Source organism: Sturnira hondurensis, unplaced genomic scaffold (assembly GCF_014824575.4).
Source record: "Sturnira hondurensis isolate 20B ecotype Veracruz unplaced genomic scaffold, ASM1482457v3 Scaffold0003693, whole genome shotgun sequence".
Classification (NCBI taxonomy): domain Eukaryota; kingdom Metazoa; phylum Chordata; class Mammalia; order Chiroptera; family Phyllostomidae; genus Sturnira; species Sturnira hondurensis.
The window spans coordinates 4,144,827-4,172,592 of NW_028076324.1; the positions used below are offsets into that span (position 1 = coordinate 4,144,827).

Genomic DNA, 27,766 nt, shown 5'->3' on the forward strand with positions numbered 1-27,766 from the left:
CACCCTCGACTGCCCAGCCCCCCTGTGTTTGCCCTCAGTTTCTTAGAAGCTGTTCTTGGAAGCTGTTCTTGTCCCAGCAGACACTCTGCCTCCACCGTTCAGCAGTTACTGGGTGTGCTCTTCTCCGCACTGTCGTTTGCAGCCCCAGAAACCTTCTGTCTCGTCCTTATCGGAGCCCAGTCCTCTGCAAGCCTCTGGGCTTTTTCACCACTTGGCATCCGAAGTCATCAACCAATTCCCTTTATGAAATACCTTTACCTTTCTTCTGTGAGTTTTTCTTAAATTTTTCATTTATTTTGGGGGAGAAGGGAAAAGAGGGAGCAAGAGAGGGAGAGAAACCTCGATGCATGAGAGAAACTGATCGGTTGCCTCTCACACACACCTCTTGTGGGGACTAGGCCCGCAACCCAGGTGTGTGCCCTGACCGGGAATTGAACCGGCGACCCTTCTCTTTGGAGGATGACAGATCAACAAGCTGAGCCACACCAGGTCAGGGCACCTCCGACACTTCGAGCAGGAGCTCCACTGTATTGTGTTCAGTTGGAAGGGAAGGACACCAGGCTGCACAAGAAAGATTCTGATGATGTTTGTGAGGGCCTTTTTGTTGTTTGGAGTGACTGTCACCGTATTTGGAATTACCTACCACAAGGTAGATTTTAATTTAGAAATGTGAGGTCACTTTCATTTTATCTTTACCTATTTAGGTAACATAGTATGCTTGGAGAGTCTTGAATTTTTTTTCATATAAATAGTGACTATAAAGTAAGTCACAGTGTTATGAGGTAAACATGTTACGATGTATATGAGGTCTCTTATAATTTAAGGTGACATTGATTGTTGAAAATTTTTGTTGGCATCTTTAGAAGGGACCTTTTTGCTCCATTGATTACAGCAGCTAAGAAAGAGTGTTGGGCGTGAGCCAGGTCTTTGGTCCGTGGCAGGTCGGGGAGATTCGGGGCACTTGGCTGCCGTGGGTGTTCGATAACCCTTGGCCATGGAGGTCTGGTGAGTTTTCTTTCTTTGATATTAGCACTTTCATCCAGCCCGAGGGATTTCTGTTGTCATTGTGTAAATTAATCTCAGAATTCTGCACGTATAAATCAAGAAGCTTTTGAACTTTATTTTCTGGTTTTCTAAATGCAGAGCCACTTTGTAGATGGGCATAATATTTGCCTTCTTTTTCATTATTTAGAAGTGTATGTTGTGCTCATTTCTAACTTCCACTGCCTTTACAACTGTTTCTCTTCCTTAGTAGTGTTCAGTGTCCCAGTCTGACACAGACAGGGAAGTTTGCCCCGAGCGTATGCAATAGATAAACGGTCTTTCTGATCATGGGAGGCATTCCCAGCACTTCTCGTGTGTGATGTCACTAACAAAATGCCACCTTAAAAATATTTATGCACTCAGATTCTAGCTTCCAGTCCCAAAAATCTAATTGGAAGGCATAGATTTTCCTCCCACTCTTTTAGAAGGAAAAACCTTTTTATTCTGTAATGTTGTTTTGGCCTTAAGCAAATAGCCATGTATAATGAAGCTGCTTTTTGTGAGAAAACCAAAGCTACTTTTCTTTGTAGGTTAAAGCACATGTTTGTGTGAATGTTTATAGGATCTGTATATCTTAAGATATATTTGTAGTGATAAATTTGAATTGGTGATAAATTACCAATGAGTGAGCATGAATGCTTCTTACTAGCCCATTCCTAGAAATACCCCTTCATTGCCTTCCTATAACATTCTCATTTTTGAGGATAAAAATCAGTGAAGAGTTATGTTAATGACAAACAACTGCTAAATAATTACCAGATCTGTTTTTAACATTTTGAAAGCCATTTCTAAACCTTTTCGTGCAGTTGTCCTCACACATAAAAGCCACGCTGGGCAGCACAGCTCTCATACACCCCAAGTGACTTATTTTGCCTCTTGTTTGAAGCTGTTAGTAGATACTCATTGCAATAATATTTGTTTTGAGTTTATCTTCAGTTAAATCTGGATAGGTAATAAGGAATATGCTAAAATGCTCTGACTCATATTACCATGATCTGTTACAACAACACTCATTCACTGTATTCGGTTGCTGCTCTGACAGAGATCCCTGAGGCCAGATGACTTGTAAACTCACTGTACTTTTTATTTTTGAATACGGAGTCCTTTTTGTTTGCTTATTGAAAATAATGACCTTTCCTAGTAAAACTTAAAGGCAAGTGCCTGCATCACATTGGACAAACGCGTTCTTTTGGGAGCATCCGCCTGCTTGAAGCTCTTTGGTGGGAAAATGATGAAGTCAAAACGTTTGAACAAACGAGCTCAGGAACACAGCTCTGTGCTCAGAGAGCTCTTGTGCTGTAAATAATAATTTTGTTTGAATTTTTTGTAGATAGAGGATTGTATAGATAATATGCTCATTAAAATGGTTTAGGAATGCAAACACTAGTAGATTCAGATTTAAGGGCAGGAACTACTCAAGTTTATGCTTCTAGAAGCTCCCCAAGGGCAAGCTGTCCACCCCTAGTATAGTTGGTGCATAGTAGGCACTCAACAGATGTTGACAAGGGTTGGAATAGTGTACAAGAATCCCACTGGGGGAGCTGGTTTGGCATATGCATGGGAGTGGGAAGGAATCTGTGTGGAACATAGCCGGGAGGGTAGTAGCGTGAGAGTCAACGTCCACATGGGAGTGAGAGACGCCTGAGTAGGGAAAGGTTGAACGGTAGCCTGGACTAGGCTGTAAGATGACAGTCTCAAACGATAAAACGGCCTATTTTATTTAATCACACATGCTATATATTATAGCTGTATATGATGCACCTTAGGGCGTGAGCAGTTCACACAGGTTGTATCTATACCATATATACATGCACACACAGGGTCAGGAAAAATAGGGTTACAGCTGTGAGTACATGAAACGGAGTTTATTTGTGTGCTATTATTTATTATTATATTTTCCATACGAACAACTGTAAACCTACTTTTGCCCCCATATGTGTGTGCACATATGCACACACATGCACACACATAGTGGAATACCTTTTGTAACTAATTCAGAGTCATGTACACGGTGGGCCACACATCATAACAGTAAAGCAGTCCTCTCCTTTAATTGTTCTTTTCTTTTCTTACATCCACCTGTCAATACAACCATTAGTCTGAAGATCCTAAGTATATCATTAAACCTTACCCAAGCCCTGTGATCTGCTCATGGCATGCCATTTGGAAATCTCTCACGAATTCAATCACTAAGATTATTTCTTTTTACTGTAAATTTGCTTTATTTCATTCATGAGCCCCATGAGCAGTCGTTGAGTATCGGGCATGTGTGAGCCAGGCAGTCATCAATGCGGTGGGCTGGGAAGACAAGAAACGGCCCATCGCTTCGGTGTGGTTGGGTAGCGTACTGGAGGTGGGCACCCGGCCCTGTGGGAACCCACGTGGGACACCTGCCCCTCACATGCGCTTTCATCTTCGTGGAGGAGGTGTCCTTCCATAAAGGGCACGTGAGTTAGTAAGGAAAGAGAAGAGGGAGAGTTTTTGCAGCCAAAGCAGCATCATGTGCAAACATGAAGCTGAAAGAGAGGCGCAGTGTGCCGGGAGGGTGTAAGGAAACGACGTGGGAGCCATGTCGTTGTCGTGCGGGGTCTGCACTGCTGTGACTGGAGCCTCTGATCATCTAGGTCTGTAAATAACTGGATGTCTGTTGGGAGGCTCAGACTCAGTGTGGTCCAACCTCAGGCTCAGTGTGGCAGTGGGGAAGGATGGAGAAGCCTGGCCAGACAGGGAGCTGAGAGTTCCTCACCACACCCAGCACAGGGCTGGGGACACCTCTCTGCAGAGATTGAGATTGGATGAGGTCGTCCTGAGAGGCACAGGACTTCCAAGCGCTAGATTCTTTCTGGCCAGGCTAGAAGAGGACTTCCATCGGGCTCCCCAGCAAGTACGACAACAGCACCCCAGGCCGGTGCCCAAGTCCCTCTGTATTGACCAGGACTGGAGAGGGGCCATCACCATTTTGCCTTTCTTACAGCTGCACACTCCAACTCATAGTAGAAAGTCACATGCAGCCAGGAGACTGCTCAAGGGCAGCAAGGGCAGCCACACACGCAGGCCGGACTCCCCACACCAAAATACCCTACCTGTCCTTCGAAAGAAATATAGTGTGTTTCCAACTCTGCATTGAAGCCTAAATTCAAATGGTAGTTTGACCAGCCAGTTCACTTCTAAAGCTGGTTTAGCAGCTGTGTGCTGTGAATGGATTGCTGGTGTGCTGACAGATTGATCCCCTCAGCCCTTGGAGTGGCGAGGTGGGGCCTGGGGCAACTGAGGTCCCCAAGCTAGTCACCTGCAGCTGTCACCAACAAGACATTCCCCCCTGGATGCTGCACACGTATCATTTGCTATGTGTGCTTCGCTGGAAAGGGTTCGGAACCACTATAGGCCTCACATACTTTAGGGGCAGTTTGCTATCAAAAGAAAAGAACGTCGTGTTACAAATTAGTTCTGACTTTTGGGGTTGGTGTTAGAGATGGGCCTAACACCCCCCCACCCACATACTCCCAAAGGAGGGGGTGCGGTTTCCTAGAGAGCTCTATTAAGACACATGCCAGGAGTTTAGACGGTAATCTCTGCCCGCCTTTGGGAGCAGCTGAGGGATTTGAAGGCCATAGAGGAGGCATGATTATTTTTGCAATTTAGAACAATCCTTTTGGCTACAGGAGGTAAGAAAATAAGGATGAGGGTGGAAGGGGACAGGACTAAGTAGGCGATCCAGTTAAGAGACTGTTATTCCAGAGAATTACCCAGAGAACCATGGAAAGCCTGAACCTGTGCTGTGGCTGAGAGCTGGAGCGGAAGGAGCAGCTTTGAGTGATGTAGATGCCCCCGGACTGGGGGCCCAACTGGAGATGGAAGTGCCCCGGCCCTGACTTGGCCGAGGCAGCTGCCAGAGTAGGTGATGGTGTGGTCACGGGGGTGAGGAGTGCATGGAGGGGCAAATCTGGGGGTGCCGGGCAGTTCAGTAATGAACTGTGAAAATGGGAGGGTCATCCGAGGCCTTCCACGCAGCCTTATCACTTCCCACTCACTGCGTTCACTTTCCTGTCATTTTATTGCCATTTCTATGTACTGTTAACTTTTTTTTCACATTTCGTCTGATGCTATGAAGTTCTTATTTGTGTCATGGACTCATCCGCATCTGCCAAAGTCCCTTTCCCTTGGGGTCGTGCCTTCCCGATAAGTTTCAGTCATTCTAACTTGGCTGCTTTGCCCTGTCACTCCCATGTGACAGGCCTTTTCAGTCTGCCTCGTTAGGGTCCCTCCAGACACCAGCCGGTGCTGTTTAATGGGAGGAAGAACCTTGAGAGGGACATCAGGATCGTCTTGCAGTGGAAAAGATGAGGGAAAGAGTGTGGAGCGAGTGGTAGAGGGAACTGAGAAATGCCACCTCCTGTGATTAGCTCAGCGACAAGTGCCCGCAGCTGCAGCTTGGCACAACAGCAGTCCGACCTCAAGGTGAGCATTATCCTGGAAGAAGAGCGCCCTGCCTCCAGCTTGGTGGGGTTTTTTCTGTGTGTGTTTTAATTTCAAATGTTTTTTGTTGTGAAAGCAGCAAATATTCACGGTAGAAAAATGATCATCTATGGACATGCGTGAAGGAAAAATACCCATGATCCAGACACCTAGAGGTAACCATAATTAAATCCGCAGCATGTGGAGGCCTGTGGGTGTGGTAGAAGTGGTTGGTGTCTTCTGTTTCCTAGCAGCCTCCAAAGCAGGATCCTAATGGACATGCTGTGTTGTAACTTTTGAAAAATTCACACACCCCGTCTCTTTAGGAGCTGGCATTTTCGGCTCTGCCACTAAGCCTGTGAGGTGGCTGCTTACTGACCTTGTGCTGAGGGACAGTGTTTCCCTGCTTGACCGCTGCTCTCCGCAGCCTGGAGCACCTCCTGCCTTGTTGGCCCCTTTTTCTTATTACCTGGGATCGCCTCAGTTCTGCCCGTTAACTATGGGGAAGATGAGTTTTTATTCCCTAGTCATGTTCTGATGGCCTAAGAGTTGCGTGGTAATCGAGGGAAAGAAAGAACTGACGGGAAGGGGTGAGGCTAGCAGGAAGTTGTCCTGGGTTTGGTCCCTTTAAGGTCCTGTGGGCGACTTTTCCATTCCCCGCCCCCACAGTCATCCTGTCATCCTGTAGCTCTTCTTACCCCTCATCCTGCTTTTCCCAGTCTCCAGTTCCCTGGTATTACATAATACTCCCGTTAGGATCAGTTCCTGTTTTGCTATCGAGAGGAATCGTGACCCTTGCAGGGAAAATCCCTGTTCTAACATTAGTAGCAGCTGCTGGTGGCCAATCCATGATCTCATGTGGGAAACACACCGCTTTGCTGGCTGCCCTGTTCCCGTCTGAGTCAGCGCACAGATGGGATTACCTTTCTGCCTCGGTTGGGTTCTCCTCCGCCTTGTTTCTTTTGTGGGAGTCCAGGGCGATTTTTCTTATGATAATGGGACGTCAGCTTCGGTTAAGCCAGTTCATGGTCACTTTCACTTGTGCACAGATGCCTTGGGTTAGTTACTGCTCTCCAGGAAAATTATATAGTAGCAGATGTTCACTCACTTTTTAAAACATTTTATTAGGAAAGCTTAAAATGTAATAACAGTAGAGGGTATAAGAGTCCCTAACTACCCATTCCCAGCTGAACAGTGGTCAATGCTTGTGTTAGCTGTACTCCACTCACACTCTCCCCAATCATTAAAGCACATCCTAGCTATCACATATTTTTATCTTATTTAGCATTTCAATATATGTCTCTAAAAGATAAGGACAGGACTCTGAAACACAAAATCACAGTACCATTATCACACTGAAAAAGGGAAACACAATTTCTTACATAAAATCATCAAACCTGGTCACCAGACCTAGTCAGTTTCAGAGTTCCCCAGTCATCTCGTAATTTGTGTGTGTGTGTGTTTGAGTCAGGGTCCAGCGTGGTCTGTGCACTGCAGTTAATTGCCATGTGGTTTTAGACTCTCAACCTATAGGTTCCAATTACTTCTTTCTTTCCCCCCTGCATGTTATTGTTGAAGGAACCTCGAATTTTTCATATTCCAAATTTTGTTGACTTCATCTTCATGGTGTCCTTTAATACACTCACTTTTTAAAGGAACCCTAGACCAAATCTTTTTATAATGTAGTTACTGCCCCTGCCAGGCTCCCTTTGATCATTAATTTTCCTTGCAAGGCTCTTTACCATGTAAATAGTTCCTGGAACTTACAGCATAATCGGGAAAAGACAGCAGTTCATATTTTCAGCTCTTCTGAAGTACTAATATCAATATATAAATATAATAAAATATGTCAAATGTAGGTATTCCTGCTGTAACACAGTATATGTGTTCATGAAAAATGTTACATTTTTCCAAAATTCCTGTTAGAAATAATGGAGCTTATGGGGGAATCCAGGTAAACAGTAGGTACATCGCTAAAATCTATGGGTGTTTGCAACCAAGGACACACACATACCCCTACACTTGTTATACAAGTGTATAACACACACACCCCCTACACACACCCCTACAGCTCATGATATAACTCACTCATACCAGGGAGACTACTTAGGGGGATCTTAAAATGCTCAAAAACAATGGAGTGAACCCACTGGCTTGCAGGTGCCGAGTTCCCAAGGACCAGAGTGGACCCCTGAGCTGCGGGGCCACCTAAGATGAACACGGCATTGCAGTCTGTGTCAGCCAAGAGCTCTGTGGGAAAGGAGCCCCGATGAAAATGCTGTTGCTTTTGGGGTCCTTGGGAAGCAGGCTGTAAGAGGGACACTAAGTGGCACATAGGAAGTGCATTGGACGTGCTCTTGGGGTTGCTGGCTGGGAGGAGGACGTAAGGAGATGAAGCAGGATTGGGCGGAAGCTGGGCTCCCACGATGCCGTCGCATGTCCTCAGCAGACTCCGCAGGACCTCTTCAAAACTGCCCCAGACCTTTGGAGGGGGGCAGGCCTTTAGGAAGCTGCACTGACCAGTCACCGGTCCAGTCCCTTGCTCCCCAGGAATGGGAGGGTGACCGCAGGCCAGGTGGCTATACCCAGAGAGGAACTGAGCACTGAGGGCTGTTAGCCTCTGGGAGAGCAGACCCGTTGGTTCAGAAGGGTGCATCTGGGGCTGCAGCACAGCGTTCTCTTTGCCCACAACTAAGCAAAAGGGCTTTGGCAGACATGGCTGGGTCCATGGAAAAGGTTAAGTAAGGACTTCACAGCATCAGGTGAAATGATAAAAAAGTAGTTAACAGTAATGGCCGTGAAATGCTAGGCAAGAGAATGTACAGTGAGTGGGGACAAAGTGTTACCACTGCTCATTTTAATTGTCTGAAAATAGAGTGGGAAGGGTCCTGCCTGAGCAGTAGCCAAGCTGAGAGGTTTGGGGTTTTTTTCTTTCCTTCTGGTAGTACGATTATTCTTACAGCATCCTGGCTCCCTTGGCCTCGGAAAATCACACAACTTCCACACTTTACTGTCACTGTTCCCCTGTTTACCAATGACAGGTGAGCTGCTTGGTGTTACAGAAACAGATGTTGGCACAGACAAACTGTGAGAGATGAGTGAAGAGTAACATCAGGGCCTCTTCACTTTTTCGGTGACTTCAGAGTGTTGAAGTCACTCCCAGACTTGGCCTTGGCAGTTAATTATCAGGTGTAGTTAGTTATCCAAAAGAAACTCACCTGAAATGCAAGCCTCTTCCCATGGTGGCACTTACTCATCCTCTGACTTACTCACCCTCTCTCCCTGCACTATCACACAGTCACCCAGTTACAGACCACAAAACAACAGAGAAACCACGAAAATAATAGATTTCTCTGGCCATCAGAAAACTCAGCTGGCTAATTCCTTCTAATGACTTTAAATATATTGACAAGGAAACAAGCAAATGTTGAAGGGTAATCTTCAAGGCATTTTTGATTAATGAAAATGTGAAAAAAGTGACTAGGATCGTGAACTCCAAATAGCTTTTGAACAAGTATTTAAGCTGCATGTGTCTTGACTTTAGTAACCTAGATTTGATGGGGCTCCTATTTCTGCATCAGAGAAGCTGGTCTGTGAAGCTACTTTGCCTAAGTAAAATCCAGACATTTCAGGTCTCTAGAATCTGTGCACCTTCAGTGATAAAATGGATAGGCTCATCTTGCTGCTCCCCGTGCCCTAGTTCTGCCACAACGGCAGTATACAATCCTTTAATCTCCTAGTAATCTGCCCAGCCCAGGATCTTCAGGTAACTAATCCTACCATCATTAATTTAATTTGCCTGGCAATGAATCTAAAGGTTTATCTAGCTAGAGAGGAAAGAACTACTCACCATGCATTGTGTGTGTTCCTTTATAGTATGCATTACTTCATCCTAACACAGAGAGTGTGTACCCATAGATAGACAGAGGGGTGAGCCAAAGTAGGTTTACAGTTGCTCCTATGGAAAAAAATAGAATAATTAATAAATAATACAGGAGTCAACTCTCTTTCCTGTATTTACAATTATAAACCTATTTTTGCCCACCACTGTAGACCGATAGATAGATGTCGATAAACACAAGCAACACACATTCATAAAGTGGGTACGTATACTTCATTGGTAAGTACCCATGTGAAATTTTATATGTTGGTAGAATTAGGTTTAAGAAGTAGAAAGTGTTTAAGAGCATATGAAGTGTTTATAAGAGTGTGGGAAAGGTTTATGGGAGTGTGGGAAGGGTTTATAAAGCCTTAAAATAAATATATAAATAATAAAATTAATATAATGCCGCTACCTCACAGATTTTCGCCTGTTGAGGGGGTCTCTGGAGCATAACTCCCACGATAGGTGAGAGATCACTGTGCTTCACAATTGCCCTTTCAGTGCTTATGTGTCCAGTGCTGTGATAAGTATTTGAATTCAAGATTTTCTTTCATTTCTTATTTAAGATTGGGGTTTAAGAACCTTGGTTGCATGGGGAAGAATAGCTTCAACCCCAGGTTATTCTTTAAACTGTCACAATGGAATTGCTTTGATAAGAACTAATTGTAATTAGTACAGCAAATGTTTGTATATAAATGAGCATTACTAAATTGCTTGAAGCTACCTGAAAGCATTTCTTCTAAGTGATTTAAATAAGTACTTTCTTTAACTTTAGCAGTTCTTCATAATTCAAACTATTTTGTAATTAAGTCATTTAGATCACCAGAACACTATTAGATGGAATTTAAGAATTTTGTCTTTTGTAGACTTTGGTTCTAAAGTGAAGTGTTGAGAATTCTGATCCGTTAATTTGCTAGGCTAATCCTTCTATGGAAGTAATATGAGAAGTAGTTTAACCCAGCCCTAAATTAGTAGGATTTCACTAATATCTCTAAGTGTAATTTAATATACTTTTTGATGCTTATCAGTCATTAAATTATAATTTGATGTCATTCCATTGAACCACCTTATAACAACAAAAAAAATTTTAAGCCCCAATTTTTAACCTAAAACTTTACAAGAATTTTCCAATTTTTTTCCATAAGATTTAAAACATATGTTCTGTGTATATTAGGTATCAGAGTGTTGGTAAGTCTCTCTGTTTCTCAGGTTCTGTTAGTCCTTATCTGAAACCAGCTGAGACTCAAGGAAGTTTGCTGAGAGTTTTATTCCTTCAAACAGCTCTCAGTCTCTGCAAACGGAACAGGCGAAAGTAGTCAGATTTTGATTTGTCTTCTGTTCTGTTGACAAGTTTATCTTTTCTGTATCAGGAAGAGTTGTTTTCAGCAAAGCAGCAATTATGACAACAGCCTCCAATCACTCTCATCCCCTGACATTTGTCCAGGACCCCTTTTGTAATTCTTGTTCTGACTCTTAAATCATACGAGGCTCTAAGTTTTACTTGACCGGTTTTGAAGCATTCTGTGTGCCTGAACTCCAAGTAGCTTCAGGTGCTTAATTTATTTTACGTCTTGGTTTCAGTAACCTGGATTTGGTGGGGTTCCCCATTCTTTCAACAGAAAAGCTGACCCAGGGAAGCTGCTTGACCTAAGTCAAGTCCGAACATCCATGGCAGCGCCCTTTCTCGAAGGAAGCCAGCTTTCACCGGCAATTGTTGAGTAGACTCTGGAAATCAGTAGACTCAGTTGTATTTCTATGTGTCATTGAAATCTGTAAGTAACAGCTTTAGATATTTATCTAATATTCCAAAATTATTAGTTTCAGATTGAAAATTATGTTTCTGCTCACTTTATGATCCTAAGAAAATCTTCTTAAAAAACCATCTACAATACACTTTATAAAGTGAAACAGTGACATTCATTCAGTTAAATCAGTCATTTAGTTTTAGATTATCATCCTCATAACTCATCCCATCCTTTTCTCCCTAATAAGATGATAAATGCATTATTAGAGGAAAAAAGCATGGCATTCATATTATTTTGTTTTTTAATGGACCTCAGTTACTCAAAAGTGGATTAATCGTGATGCGTGACACATTGTCATCACAAGTCACAGTTTCCTTTAGACTCTTGTCCTATACAGAGCTAGAATTATGAGCTGAATTAAATTAAAATTTAATTTTAATTCTTAAAATTAAATCCAGGTGTCTGTGAATCGAAGTTCTAGGTGAGCCACAGCAGAGCTTGCTCTCTCGTCATCTGAAGGATGGCTGAGAACGACAGGGCCAGGCTCGGCTGAGTCGGTGTCTTCACAAGGCCAGAGTCTCGGTCGTGACTCCTTTCAGTGTGACCTCTTATTATTTCATCACTCTCCTTCTGAGTAGTACAACTGTAATCATTTTCTTTCTGTTTAGTTCCCTAATCCAGACCCTTCCAATTCCTTTTTCTACTTAGTTTTGGTGTGTGTCCTTATCATCCAGTGGCATCGTTACATGGCAAATGAACAGTCGCTACTTACAGTCTAGTTGAAAGGTCAGAGATGGACACAGTCAATGGGGGCAAAGGACTCACGCACTGGGCCAGAGGTCCGGGCCATTAGGATGTACTCATGAATTCAGCTGGCGGAGGTTAAAGGAGGTGGCAGAGGTGTGGGGCCTCAGAGGAGTGGGGCCTCAGAGGAGTAGCACTCAGCTAGGTGGGAAGGCCTCACAAGGAAAAGTCACAAATCCTTGAAGAAGCCAAGGGCCTTTGGGAGATGTTGCTAGACCGTAAAGGTAGATAGAGAGGGGCAAGTGCCCCGTATGCTTCTCCCCTCTGTGGTACTTTGAAATAAATTCCAGAAATCATAACTTTTCATCCATAAATACTTCAGCACTTTTGTGTATATCCTGTAAAGTTAAAGGGTTATTTTTAACCCTTCAACTCCAAGACCATTATTATATACAAATTGGTAATTATTGCATACTGTCATTTCAGTAAGTGTTCAGTGTTTCAATTTTTATGAGTGTCCTAAATGTTGGTTTTCTTTACTGTATCTGTGTTTGAATGAGGATCCAAATAAGGATCACACATAACAATTGGTTGATACATCTTTGTAAATTTCTTTCAATCTATGGATTTCTTTTCCATATTTTTCTTTTCTTTTTTATTTTTAGAATGAAATTTAGAATAGAAATTTCCACAGATCTACTGTTTGATTCCCCTAAGGTGGTAATACATAAATAATCAATGTTTTATTTGTTTCCTTTATCTACCAGTTTTCAGATGAAGTTCTCTAGCATTCTCTGAAAGAGACTAATGAGTTTTCCTTTTTTTCTTTAATCACTAATGGGTTGCAATATATTTGCTGTGTTTCAGTGTGTTGTCTTTATTGATGATCACATTCTCCATCTTTGCCCAATAGAAGTTTCTTGAAGCTGGTTCCTGAATTCTTCTGACATGACCCCAAGGGGTATTTGATCCCTCCGTCCTACCTGGTGTAGGATTTCCCAGGCCCACCTTTGACAAACACTGCCCAGACTCCAAGTCTCCCATTTCTCCTTGATCCCTTTGGTGGTAAATGGTGTTTAGGGACCACAATCTGAGCAGTAGGGTCACTTATTATCACCAGGTGGTTTTTTTGTTTCTAGGCCTTGCTCCATGGAGAGAACTATAATTTTTTTATGATAAAATACGAGTTCATATGCATGTTGCCAATTAAAATTTAGAACTACAAGAACTTAACCTCATGAATCTTTTTCTTGACTCACAGTAAAAGCATTAAAATATCACATTACTCATTTGCTTATTCTCTACTATATACCTAATAGTCACAGAATAACACCAATAACTTAATAATCAGAGAGAGAGAGAGAGAGAGAGACTTTGGGGGACAGGAGTTGGCCATTTCTTTTTGTCCATAGGGTCTGTCCCATTAGCTTGTGTACAAAGTAGTGTTTTAAAGGCATTGGCGATTTCATTCTGTGTAGGTATTCAACCAGCTGGTCACACAGTCGGATTTATTAGTGTTGTTTTATTTTTTATGAATTGATTTATTTAATTTTAATGTTGTTATATATCCATTGATTCCTGATTATGTTCTCTATTTTTGTTCACTTGATTATGTTTCAAATTATTCACTATTCTGTAGTTTGAAACTTTTACAGACTTCTCAGCGGAACTCAGCATCAAGATCTTCCTTCTTCACTGTGGTTATCTGACTGGTCAGACTGCGCAGCCCTTCCTGCTTGCATGCACCCTAAAAAGAAAATATGGTTAGGTTGTAGGAAGTCTTAAAATGTGAGCCATACATACTTGACATGATTTAGGATATGTTATCTTCTGCCACCTTCCCTTCCAAGATGGAAGAGTGATGTTTCTGACTAAGCCTGTGAACAGATATTCCCCTTTTGACAATGGGAAATCTAGGGAAGAGCTGGCCTCTTATCTCAAAGTCACCTAGCAAGGTTGTTCGTAACAGAGTACTTGCCTGGCCCTCTTTTCAATTCCCTACCAAAGATCTGCTATTTTTGCATAAAATATGTGGTCCATTGGTAAAAGCCCATCCACTTAGAAGGATCAAGATCAATCAAAGATTTAGCTACAAGACTTAATTAAGAAGCTGCTTGTTTTATCCAGGTCATGGGAATATCTGTGAATAGTCCTCAAAGTAGGTTCAACAGAATGCTGTTTCCACAGGATGTCATACCAAAAAGTGTTTCTGAAGTGTAACAACTACCAGTTCTCTCAGATGGTGATGTGCCTTGTAAATCAAAGGGAGGAAGAGCACAGCTGTATTTTCCAAGCGCACTTAACCATGAATCCATCCCAATTTTTCATGAAGTGATACACTGCATTGGAAGAGTGCTGCATTGGGAAGTAAGGCTGCCTCTAGGTTATGCTTTACAGAACATACATGGGACAGAGGAACGTGTTAGCCCTGACTACAAGGATCCATCCATTCAGCAAAACTCAGACCCCGAGAGAACTCTGTAGGACAAATGGCTTGATTACATCAACAGGAAATTGAAATGGGAGAGAGAGGGGATGGAACTGTACCCCCAAAGAAGCAAGAGATATAAGTGATTATTCACAGTATTTGCACCTGATTCAACTAAACTGCAATAAGAAATAACTTCAAAGACAATATAGGCAATGTGGACAGAGTCTAGATGTTTAGTGATGTTAAGAAAGTTCTGTTAATCTTTTCACGTGATGATGTTACTATAGTTCTGAGTTTTCCTTAGAGCTGTTATCTTTGTAGAGATACATTCTGAAATACTAATAGATGAGAGTATATGGTGTCTTTGATTTGCTTTAATGAATGGGAGTGGAGTTGGTAAGGGTTGTGTGTTGATAATGGTTAAAGCTGGATAAGGGTACATTGGGTTCATTGTGTTATTTTCTCTACTTTTTGTTTGTTTGTTTGTTTGAAATGTTTCATGATAAAAGTTTTTAGGAGAAGACTGCCAAATTTGTATTGCTTTCACATGAGTTCATTAGGATAACTGAGGCCATAATTAATTTACAATTTTTCTGCTTAGGCTAAATTCTTCAGCAGATGTGTTCCTCACCTCCCCAAAGACCAGGATTTCTACAGTGTATGAGTATAATTCTAACTGGACTCACGGGTGTGATTTGTTGCAGAGTGAGAGGTCATCAGTGACGTCCTCTCTATTCGGAGGAGTCTCTCATAGCCTTGCTCATTCTTTTGTAGTGTGGAAGTGGAATCATGAGTGTCCTGGCCCCTGCAAACACTGGTGTTCTGAATGGAGGTGCATGTGCCCATAGAAAGCATTCTGTCTGCAGCCTCTGGTTCACAGGCCTCCCGTTGGAGCACCCACAGCAGACTGGTCTTGGGCTACGTGCTCAGGAGCCAGTAGCGCCAGGCAGTTAGTTAGGGGCCGGGCCCAAAGAGAGGAAAGTGGTGGTGCGTTCCAACCAGAAAGGAAGTTCTTATAAAAACCTCTATCCCTGTTGCTGCAGTTGTAACAAAAAGAGATATAAAACATGTTTTCTTTTTAAAGGCAGTTTTATTTGGGGCAGACCATTTTAAGATACATTAAAAGCCTCATCTCTTTTCCTCATTCTGCACCCCTTCTGACCTCACTCCCTCCAATTGCCAAGCTGCTCACACACACAGCCCCGCCTTTGGCTAGTTTAGTTTATTGCCAGTCACGGTGCTGTCTGCTCTGGAAAGTATCAGGAAAAGCCGATAAGGTACTGAGGACAGAAATCTCTGGCCTTATCTCTCCCTCGCACGCGGTGCCGAGAGTGCATCCTTTTCCTGTCCTGGGACAGGAGACATAAACCGACCATCTCCTGGCAGCAAGGACTTTAAACAGGGTTCGGGCGCCCGCCTCTACTTTCTGTAAAAGCCAAAAAGGAGAAAGTGGGTCATTGCATTTTTGTTTTAGTACCAGTAAAAACGTCTTGTCTTCTAGATCAGCAAGTCTGACCTCATAACAAGACATTCATTTAAAAAGAAGGAAAAAAGAGGGTGGGGAGGACTACCGGAACAACCCAGCAGTTCAAACTCACTGGGCTGTTTGTTCTGTTGGGTTAGACTTTTGCCAGGACATAGGTTTGGCCTGAAAGGATTAGATTTGGCTTTTTGTTTGTTGACAGATCAAGCAAATGGTTTTAACAGCTTCTGTGATAATAAGAAATTGATACACAGATGACCCAGTGTTGGAGGAGAAGAGTGAAATATTGGCTCATTTTTCCTTCTAGCCCTCTGTCCTGCCAGGAAAGCAAAAATAACATTTTCTCCCAGATTTCCACCCTGTGACGAAATGAGAGGAACCTTCCCTTAGGGGAGAGCGCGGCCAGGTTGGTGAGAAGGTAATGCTGTTTCTTGTGCTGCAGCCTGAAGGGGCCTTGACGTGGTACGGAACCTGTGACATGGGTTTGGGTGTTACCATCTCCTGTCCAGGTCCTCTTCAGAGCCCCAACAGGTAAAGCCAGAAGAGTCAACCAACCTTGATATCACCCTCAGTCATCTGGATCCGTGAGGACCCGGTTTGCAACCTAAGACTTTATAGTATTGAGGAGACCAAGCTTGATACTTCCCTACCATATTTTGAGGCTCAGAAAGGCCAGTAACTTGTCCAAGATCATACATTCTGTCAAGTGTGAGTTGGATTTTTTGACACCCACGTCATTGTCACTTCTACCACACCTTTCTTCCTTCCCTTTAGTACCTTTCTTACTTTCCTTTCGCAGCTAATATTTTATGCCAGTAGCACTCAAGGTATGGCCCACACACCAGGACAGAAATTGATGGTAAGCATTTAGAAAGTTTTATAGTAGTTTGATATTAATTTTTATGAATCGAAACTTGTATTTTATGTTTTTTAAAATTTTATTTTCCTAGTAATTAAAAAAAACTGTATTTTGTAAAAATCTTGCCCCCAGTGGACTGTAGACTTTCAAAAGAAAAAATTTGGGCCCTGGCTGGTGTGGCTCAGTGGATTGAGCGCGGGCCTGCGAACCACACGATCACGGTTCGATTCCCAGTCAGGTCACATGCTTGGGTTGTGGGCCAATTCCCAGCAGGGGATTCACGGGAGGCAACCATACATTGATATTTCTCTCCTTCTCTCCTTCCCTTCCCCTCTAAAGATAAATGAATAAAATCTTAAAAAAAAAAAAAATTGGCACTTCGTCCCTGGTAGTTTGAGAAGCCCTGTGGTATCAGGCATTGAATTTCCACAGAGGATGTGCCAGTTAGGGTCTGCAAACAAGAGGCAGGTCTTGCTTTAAGGAACTTTTTGGATTCTGAGTACATAGAGAGGTATTACTTGCTTTTTTGCTTAAGCTTTTAATATCTTTCTTGCTTATAAAATAAAAAAATTATAGCTCTGTAAAACTAAGAGATTATATATTTAATATATAATAATATGTAAGTAGGATTATATATTTAATAGCAGTAATAATGTTTTTTATGAGTTCTTTGGAATTGTAATCTCAATTTAATTGGTTAGGGGTTCTGTTGAATGGAGTTGTTTTATAGTTGGTTATCTTGCTTAGTTTCTACCTATTCAAAGATAAATTTTCCCAATGTACTTTAATTTTCTTATTGTGGTAAGAACACTTACATGAGATCCACCCAGATCTTGTTTTTTATTGTATTTTTTATAGTCTGTCTCTCCCAGGATGGGAGTTTTGTCTGGGCCCTGGCCGCAGTCAGTAAAATAGTAACTGCTCAGTGGCTGTTAATAAAGGACTAGATGGCCAAATCTTTTTGGACCTCAGCCATCTCAGTATCTTATTGTTGTATAATCTACTCTAATTAATGACTCAGTGAGTTCAGAATTTAATTTATTCTTACCAACTGGAATGTCCTTTAAACATGGAAATATTTTGCCCTATCAATTTTACTCTTAAAAATATTTTTGAAGTACTTTATTTGCTACTTTGATTTCTACTCAGTTAAAAAGAGTCTAGCCCTGACTGGTGGGTTGCGCATCGTCCTGCAAAGCAAAAGGGTGCAGGTTCAGTTCTTGGTCAGGGCACGTGCCTGGCTTGTGGGTTTGGTCCCCGGTTGGGGCACATACGAGAGGCAACTGATATGATGTTCCCTCTCACATAGATGTTGCTCACCCTCTCTTTCTCCCTCCCTTTCCCTGTCTCTAAAAATGTATAAATAATTTTATTTTTTTAAGTGTGTAAAGATTAATTCTATATAGTATACAAGAACTAAGAGAGGGGACTTTTTGTTTATAACTTTATTAGCCTAAATTAATATATTTTTCTCTTACAAATGATTCTAATCGATTCATACTCTATTCCTAGTTTCAAAATATGAGGTTCTTAAATCTTCCAAAAGTGCTATGCTTTATATAATAAGGAGCCTAAATTTGACTTGTCAGGATTCTTAAGCAATTTTCAAGTCTTCCCCTGGAGTAAGATGGAAGAGACGCTCTGTTAGCTCTTTCTGTTTTTTGGGGTTTGATACTAGCCTTCAGCTACTTAGAAAAGCTATTTGTACTGCCTCCAGATAGTGGGGAAGGGAACCAGTTGACCTAGAATTATAAAATACAGTCAATTTGGATTATTTTTAGACTTCATTCAGAGAAGTTGGTGCCTGTGTCACATTGATCATTTCTAGCTTTGGAGGAGCCTCGTTTATCTTATAATGGCCAGTGTGTTGTGAAATGTTGTCCTAGGAGTCACTGCAACTTTCCAAGTGGTAGGACCTTTCAAGGAGGCAGGAAACCAGCTCCTTCGCACTCGCCCACCTTCCACCAGAGGCTGTATGGCTCTCGTCAGTAGTTCTGATGGCAGTTACTCGAGAAGTTGTTGCCATAGAGAACCATCCTCTTAAAACATGTTTACGTTGGCTTTTCCTAATGGGTGCTAGTTTGAGCAGCTGACTAGACAAGTGGGGGAAAAATGAAGAGCTTTGTTAGCATTGGCCCTCATATAAGGAATTTGGCAGTGTTTGTATTTCTCTACTAGTGTCCAGTGAAAAACGAGGTATCCTGTCCCTGCCCTGTTATCATCTCCTGAGGTGTCCAGTTCCTTTGATTTCATAAACTCCACACCAAATTCTAATGCCAAACCGTCAGAAAGGCGTCTCTGCAGACTTACAAGGTGCTGAGAGCCCCCTCTGATGCCAGATCGCTTCATAACCAGACTTGGTGCTCGTCTGTCATCCTTTGCTGCTTGAAAACAGGCAGCAGTCAGCAGCCTCTGCCATTTACTGGCCTAGCTCATTAGGGTGCTGAGACGCGGAGCTAGAAAACGTCCTCAAAACCCAAAGGCCCCCAGGTCTGTGTGCACGAGCATTTCTGAAAAAGAAATCAAATTCCTGATAAATTTAGTCATCCAGCAAATATTCACTTTTATGCTTACTTACCTCCTGGACAAAAAACAGATCTCCATACATTTTTACTGATGAAATTCAATTTATTTATGAACATCGATACTTGCAATTCTCATTACTTTCACATGTCATGAAATATTCCTCCAACTTTCCCCCCAACCATTTAAAGTGTAAAAACTATCCTTAGCTGACAAGGAGTCGCACGAAGACGAGGGGGACTTGGCCTGTGGGCCACAGCTTACCGACCCTGCTCTCGAGCCAACCTTCCAGGAACGCCATCCAAGTGGACTTCGTACAGGACGTGGGTTCCTCGAACCTGCTTGTAAAAGCATCCGCACATCACACATCCGCACAACTCCTGTAGGTGGTTTGCATCTGAGTGGCTGCATAATTCTAGTTCTGTTACTATATTTTTGGTTTTCACTCCCACTTCAAATCAAAACTTCCTTCAATCAGTAGAGTTTTGTATTTGTTTTTAACTCTTGATGCTTGCTATTACTAACAGGGATTGTGCTTTCCAGGAAGATTCTCTAAGGCTGGTCATTACTGAGAGTGTGTAGTCTAACTCCAGATGTGAGTGATAGATATCTTAAAAAAGAAAACCACACAAGATTTAACACTCGAATAAACTATTTATGAGTGCAAAAATAGCTCCTTGTTAGTAAAACACCAAATGTTTTCAATTACATGGAACCCAAAAAGGCACCATAGAAGGCAGAGGAAGAAATGCGCACATGAGTAGCTCCCTGCGTTAGCCCAGCTTTGGAGGCAAACCCATCTAGTGGCTCCTTAGAATTGGAAGCTTTCCCAGGAATATTCTCAGCTCAGGACACAGTATCCGCTGCACCTTAACAACTTGCTGCCGGGAGTTTCTGGTGGAACTTTCATCCCACCTGTTTATCTTCTCACCATGAGCTCCTGCCTTTGCCTCCCATATGCCCTAGAACCCTCTTGCTCCCCAGCCTTTTCTCTTGAGGGCGAGAACAGTCCACCTCATGCAGGCTATTTTACTGCCATGCTTCTGTTTCTGTTTGCTTATCTCCCAGAAGGTGACTGTGGTAACGTGGAATAACAGAGAAGAAATGGACGGATTGTCTGCCTGGGTTCCTCTGCATCACTAAAGCCACGGGGAACGATAATTGGCTGATAACACTAAAAGGCACTCCAATGTACTTGCAGGAGTTACGCACTTGGCACCATAAGGAAGGAGGCATCTGATTAAACGGGAATGGTTTTATCTGGATGGGAAGAATATACACTGCAAAATGCTGACTCTCTCTTTCCTTCCTACTCTTCCAAACCCCTTCTAGTCATTAGCCCTGCGTGGCAAGCAGACGAACCTACGCCAACAAATACAAGGCTTATCATTCCACGGGAGCACATCCCGGCCTTGATCTGTCGGGCGCGGTGTCTTCTGTGCTGTCCCTGAGCACTCACCGTATGTTCGTTCCTCCTTAGAGAGGATGTGCTTGACACAAATGAAACAGAAATGATCTCTTGCCCTCAAGGAATTTAAAATTTCTTTGGGAAGGTGCTTACAGAAAAGCAAATTAGACAAAATCAGAAAATAGATGTAACTAATTGCTAGCCATAGGAAGTGAATACGAGAATGTTCCTCAGGGGATAAGTCTTGTTGAAGGAGACAGTTTTGTACTTGATCTTCAAGAAGCTTATGTGGGAGAGAGGAGTATAAAGGGACCAAATGGTAATGGAAAAAATACAATACAGATTAAATTTTAAAAAAGGTGATGCACATGGCTACATATGAAGGGTCTGGGGGAGCACCGCAGTCCGGCGCGGGGTGACCGCATCAGCCCGTCTGTTCCCTCCGTCGGCAAAGGGTTCAGTGCCCACACAGCCCAGCACTCCCTTCGTCTTGATGAGTCACGAAATCACTTTGTACCTGAATTTACCTCTGTCCGAAGTGGATGGGTGTAATTTCTATTTCCCAGGAATATGTCAAGACAACTATCCTGCTATAAAGTTTGGAAAAAACACAGAACATTCTTTCAAATTACTCAGTTGCCATGCTTTCTTAACTCTGCTCGGACTGATTTAATAGGAACTGACCGCAGATGGGCTGGGATGGGGCGTGTTTGTTCATCACAAGCAAGAGCTATCAGAGCTAATAACCCCAATTGCTAAATTTATTATCTTGAGTATTGTTTTTTTTTTTAATGAGAAAAGTTCACTGAAGAATTACTTTTGCAATATGATCTCTGTCTTAACATGAAAATCAAAAGGCTTCAGTCATCTTGTCACTTAAGATCAGCAGTGACAGATGATAAGGGCTTTGCGATGAAAGGTTTTGCCTTTGAACCCCATCCCTGGACTGGTGTGCTTATCATAGTAGTAAGCTTCTATAGTTATGCTGCATGTGCCCCAGCACCTCACTCAATTCTCTCTCCAAAAGGTACTGACAATGTTCTAATGAGAACAATGAAAAAAGGAGTCCTCTTCATTTGGGCGTTTTACTATTAGTCCATTTCAGTACACACGTTCGAATGACTGGAGGAACCCAGGGCAGCTTGAGCAGATAGCTCATTGAGCTGCAAAGCCTCCATAGAGAATTCCTCATCAAAACAAAGATCACACTCATAATTCTGTAGACACTTGAGAAAAGCTGGCATGCATAGTTTGGGGCATCTTTCAGGCGCCTGGTATGATTGTGTTGATTATAATTAATATCTCTGTCTCTCTGCCAGGTCTTGTGTCCTTTAAATCCACTCTTCCCACACCCCCACCCAGTGGTGATTCAGAATGGCCAGAGATAGGGTTAGGCTTTCAGATTCTCCAGCTCCACTCACAGCATACAGTATACTGTCATAAACCACTTGAATCTGCCCGTTACTAAGAGGAAGCAGACCAGGCCAGTTCACGGTGGAATGGACTGCCTGCCACACCACGCAACCGCTGTCTGTAGTGGAAATGTCCAGGTGGAAGCTGCCTGGCATCTGTCCAACAGAGTCCTTAGGTGGATGGTTGACCTTGGGTTTTACTTCCTGCTTTTAAAACACTCACACTTTGCCAGGGGAAGTTATGTGCTAATTCGGCAAATTATAAAACTCTTAATCCTGGCTTTAGGCTATTTTTTATTTATATGAATTACAAGCTAGGTAATAGAGGTTGTTCTGTTTAGAAAATAGTATGTATTTCTGGTGACATTTTTCTTTTCTACATGAAGCTTTGCCTCGATTAACTTGTGCTCTCATAAAGTAGAATGCAGACCTTAGTCCCTGGACCACATGACCAGTTACACAGCGACACGGGGACTCTCGAGTCTGTGTGCTGCAAGCCAGAAGCCAGGATGCTGTAACAGGGAGGAAGGCCGCGTCTCTGTTTCTGTCTCTGAAAAAGGCAGCAGGCCTCTGCTCAGACTGCTGCTGTGGGGGCCGCGTGAGTTGGCCCCTGGTGAGTGGCTGGTGTGTGGGAGGCATCTAAGAAGTGACAGCTCCAGCCACTCCGGGGGGCGTTTCCTCGTGTGATGAGTGGGCCGGTCTTGCAGGGCTCTTAGGACTTTCAACCTGAGCTTCTGTGAAGTGGGGAACAGGTCCTCCTGAGTGCTAACACAGGGAATGTTTACTGATGGGGTAGAAATTGAGGCCCTGGCTATCATTTGGGAAAATCGACCATCAAAAGCATTTTTAACTCATACTGTTACACTTATCGGTTCTAAAAGAAATGAGCAGAGAGCAGGGTGCTGAGAACAGACAAGATGAACCTGTGAAACCATTTTTTGCAACAACACAAGAAACTAGTTCTATTTGTATGTTTAAAAGAGTAGCTTCTCACTCTGGCTGGTGTAGCTCAGTGGATTGAGCATGGGCCTGTGAAGCAAAGGGTTGCTGGTTCAGTTCCCAGACATGCCTGGGTTGCAGGCCAGGGCCCCAGTGGGGGACACATGAGAGGCAACCACACATTGATGTTTCTCTCCCACTCTTTCTCCTTCCCTTCCCCTCTCCCTAAAAAAAAAAAAAAGCTTCTCTAATACATTGAAAATGTTTCAGGAGTCTAACTAATAATTAATCACTATTAATTAATGATAGGAGAGGTAGAACAGTGGATTGTTACAAATGTAGGGGGGAGATCTTTAAAACTGTTTTGCTAATTTCTCTAAACATTTCCCCTTGTCCACTGAACTCTTTCTTTGAAAAGCTTCATCTTAGGTATATTGCTTGGTCCTGAACGTATAATTGTAAACTTATTTTACTTGTTTTTAAAACATCTTTAGCAAATTAGAACAGTCTCAAAGTTTACAAAGTAGTGAAACTCATGTTTGGCATTATGGATTTTTTAGGTTGTATTTTATGTTGAATGAAAACATGGGAAGATGCAAGCTGTTCCTATTTCGAAATACTAAAAAGTAACTGGCAATTTTCTCAAGGCTTATTCACTTTGAAGTTGAGACCAGATATGAAAAATATTAGTTTTCTTGGAAAGGTGTACATTGTTTCATATTCATGGACAAGAATATAGAAATGGGAATTGTAATCGCTGTAGTAAAACTGGGTTTATGATTCTAAATTCATAAATTATGAGCTTGTAAAATGTAAGTCCTGGGCATCATCGGATTTGCGACCTGTTCCTCCTTTGTTCCGTGGTTCTGAACCCAGGTACAGGGCCGCAGTGTCAGAGGGTGGCTGCCCTGGCAAGCCACCAAAACTTGGTGGCTTGCTCTCCCCAGCAAGTCATTGTTCTGCCTGCTCTTTCCTCGGAGTGAATGGGACTCAGGTGCTGGCACCTCTCTTGCTTGTCGCCATGCCCTGCTAAACCTGGTGTGCAGTGGCCCATGGTTATTAAACCTTTACCACCGGAGGAGTTGCTTATGAGCATAGTTATTTTCTGGGATTAGAAAGGCCTTCTGAATTCAACAAGTGACTCACAAATGGTCTTATTATTTCCTAATAATTAAAGTGCAATTAACACCAGCAATTAGTTCCCATGATTTCTGAAAGGCAGGAATTCGGAAGGTAATAATAGGTGAGCAAGGTTAGGAGCCACAGGACATCACTCAAATTTGAGTTCCTAAGATACAGATACACTCCAGAAGGGTTAACCCATGGAAGACAAACTCCTTTTAATCCCATGAAACCGAATGAGCCCTGTTTTACGTAAACAGGCCACCGTCACAGAGCCTGTGTGTGGCTGTGTGCCCTGAAACGGAAGGCAAGACCTTTCTTGTCCATTAAACTGAGATCAGCACGCACCAGCACAGCCTGGGAAGATTTTCCATCCTGCTATGCAAAATTTCAGCCCTTTTTCAATATTTGAGGAACAAAAAAAGTGACCTTGTTTTTGTCTCCTGGGACAGCTATTTTTATATTTTTCTCAGAATTACCTGGTGGGAATCAGCCAACATTGAATGCTAATAGGTAACATTTAAACTTCTTCCCAGAGCTTGGTTGGCTTATTCCACATTTTCCACATTTTCCGTTTTGAAATTTAAAATTTGACCACAGGTATTGTTCTTGAGGGGCCTGGGTAAAATATGTGTGGGTAGATTGGATAAGGTGTGATATTATTGGTAAGGTACCCTTTGGTGAGAGTTTTCTGAGGCAGTAGCCACTCAAAACCCAGTTGTCCACCTATATAATATTGATTCTGCCAGAATTTCAAATGTGATGCTCTTTGGTTCTACTGAGCCAGCATTTAGGTGCTGGTCTATCAGAAAAATGCACGGTCAGGCTATGTATATGGGTTGGTTTGTGATAAAGTTAGAGCTTTTCCCACCAAGTTCGGAATTATTTGTAGAGTCTTAATTTGAAAACAGTCTTTCAGACAGCTCTTCCCACACTCCCAATGTGAGAGGTTCAAACAACCTGTCTGTTCCTGTGCGAATGAGTGAATATGAAGGAAGAAGCCCGATATTTATGACTTTAGCATTATTGTTTAGTGATTTGATTATTTAAAAAGTCTCTGAGGGCAAAGTTATTCTAGACAGTGACTTTCCTTAAAGCATAGCCCTTATATTCTTCAACACTCATGTTCATCACCTACTGCCAGCCAGCTGCAATTCCTATAGTGGTACCAGGATTTCACTTTTTTATCCCAGCCTATTAAGGTAGAAATTTCCTCTCACTTCTCAGGCCTTATAGTGAGAATGTATTTATTTAAAATTAAAATGTAAACCTTACTTAATCCCAGCTGTTACAAGTGAGCCCTCATAGCTAAATGTGAGTGGGCCCTGTTACTAAATATGAGTAATTCCTCATATTTAGAAACAACACTAACACAGCCATGAGTATCTAGTCCCTGTCAGAGCAGGGCTGGAGGTGTCTCCCTTCTCTTCATGCCCCGCCGAGGGGAGGAGGGCTCCCGAGCTAACCTGTTCTTTCTGGGAGGAACGTGGAGTGTGTGCATTTCCAACCCTGGTGCCTTCTCTCCCGGAATGGCAGCCAGGGCCCACGCCTTTGGAGGAGAAAGAAGGTGTTCCCATCACGCCAGGTTCCGGGGTGGCATGTAGCTCCTGGTATGAGAAGGGTTAACATACACACGTGGCATCTCAGTTCCTACATCAGTGCCCAAAGACCTGTGTGATCCGTAACAGAGCTGACATGGGCATCTGACCACATCGCAAAGCACAAGGACTTCAGTGTCCCCTTCTTCACGGGATGCTCTGGGAACTTCATTCCCATTCATAGCATTGCTGCTAAGGTGCTGTTGACCCAGAATTTCATTTAGGTGATTTTCCAGCTGACTTCTGAAGGTAGCTTCAGTCTCTTCAACCTACCACCCCATAGAGTGTTCAACCAAAGTGTCAGCCACCCTGTTCTGTGTTTTGCAGTTCAACTCTATGGGAGTGGTGGGGCAGGGGAGCCGGGGCAGGAGGGACAGAAACTAGATACTCAGCCTGGTCTCTAACTGCTGCCTGAGTACTGAGTACTAATGGCTCCAGCTGGAGTCCTCTGGGTGCCCTGAGACGTAAACGGCTGGCGCCTAACCAGTTTTAACTCTTCTCCCACACCTTAGGATGATTCCAGTCCTGCTGCAGATGGGATTGACACCTCCTCTACGACCACCAGTGCCTTCACCATCCAGGAGTACTTTGCCAAGCGGATGGCAGAGCTAAAGAACAAGCCACAGGCCATGGCTTCAGGGCCTGACCTTCCAGAGACCCAGATGGAAAGGAAAGGGGAAAAGAAAAGAAAGAAAGAGGCAAGAGGTACAAATGCGGAGAATTACACGCAAGCCAAGATCAAGAAAAAGCGATACCAAGTTGAGCAGCAGCTCGAAGACCCTCACTGGGACCAGAATTCTGACGCTTCCGCTGAGGGTGGAGAGAATTGTATGCGGCCACTGGATGGCCAGGACTTACCACGAAAGCCCCAAAAAAGAGAAAAGAAAAACCTACAAAAGCAAGTTGAGACAGCAGTGGATGCTACACCAGATGAAACGCTAGTGAAAAAGAAGAAGAAAAAGAAGAAAGGTTCCAAATAGAGTCTCTCGAGCCAGGGCCTTCCAGCCACTCAGGTGTCAGGGCGCTGCCAGGCAAAGAGCTTGGCCCGGAGTCAGAGCAGAGTGCACCCCGGAGAGTCTGTGCGCATCTTTAACATGCCCGCGGACTGCCGAGTCTCGCCCTCTCACTACATGTTCCCAAATCGTATTCCCAGAAGAACTTCTTAATGTTCCAGATCGAGGCCCTCGTAAACAGATTTCTTTGTAGATTCTGAGTCCTTTGCCACGAGTGTTCGTTGATACTCGTATGCACACGTCAAGTGTGTGCGGGCACCGGTGTGTGGGGGTATATCACAATCTACATTCGCCTTTAGTTTCCTTCCATAACAGTGAACTATACTTCCTTCTGAAGGACTTAGTCTAATTAAAGGATTAAGGGTAATAGTTTAGATTCAGATAGTTCTTTTTGTTCTATAGCCAACCATGTATTTTTGCCAAGTAGGTATTATATGATTACGTTTCCAAGTCAGAGAGTTGGTTTGGTTTGGTTTAGTTTGGTGTAGTTTTGATGGGGAAATTGTTCTAACGCCCTCTCTTCCACTAAGCAGTGGCAGCCACGTGATCTGAGGCCTTCTCCCCAAGGCTGCGAAGTGTACGTGACCTGACTCCGGACGGTTTAACCTTCCAGCTCTCAGGGGGAGTGGGTGGTCTGTGTGGAGGTGCTGGAGTGCAGACCCCTGTAGTGGACCCTACCTTTTTTATAACAATCACGAGGTCCTGGGAAGGTTAGAAAAACTGGGAGTCTAGGGTCAGGAGATTAATTTTGTTTGGAAGTCAGTCACTCTCTAGACTGGAACTCGCTTGTGAAAAGTTCTTAAAAGTGTTAATAGTACATAAATGTAAAAGATACTGTTTGGCCCTGCTCAAACCAAATGCTGTCCCCCCCATTGAGTTCATGCTGCGTTCGGCCACACCCTGGCGTCTCCCTGTGTGCTGTTTACCCAGATCCCTTCACACCCTCTTTGGGACACAGAATGAAAAAGAAAATGTGTGCTTACAACTTAGAGGTCCAGCCCTATTGTTTTCTCTGCCCGTTTCTCCTCTCTTCCTTTCTTTGTTCTCTTTATCTCTTCCTTCTTTTCTTCTCCATCTTTTTGTCCATTTATTCCCTCATCCTCACCC

At 43.1% G+C, this 27,766-nt stretch overlaps 1 protein-coding gene across 1 annotated transcript in view; it reads left to right on the forward strand.

Moving 5' to 3' along the window:
- PINX1 (PIN2 (TERF1) interacting telomerase inhibitor 1) overlaps nt 1-26,856 on the forward strand; it is a 73,255-nt gene extending 46,399 nt beyond the window's left edge. The window contains exon 7 of the mRNA XM_037042181.1: nt 26,159-26,856. Coding sequence (XP_036898076.1) covers nt 26,159-26,626 — 468 coding nt within the window. The 3' untranslated portion in view covers nt 26,627-26,856. The remainder of the gene's footprint in view (nt 1-26,158) is intronic.
- The last annotated feature ends 910 nt before the right edge of the window (nt 26,857-27,766 follow it).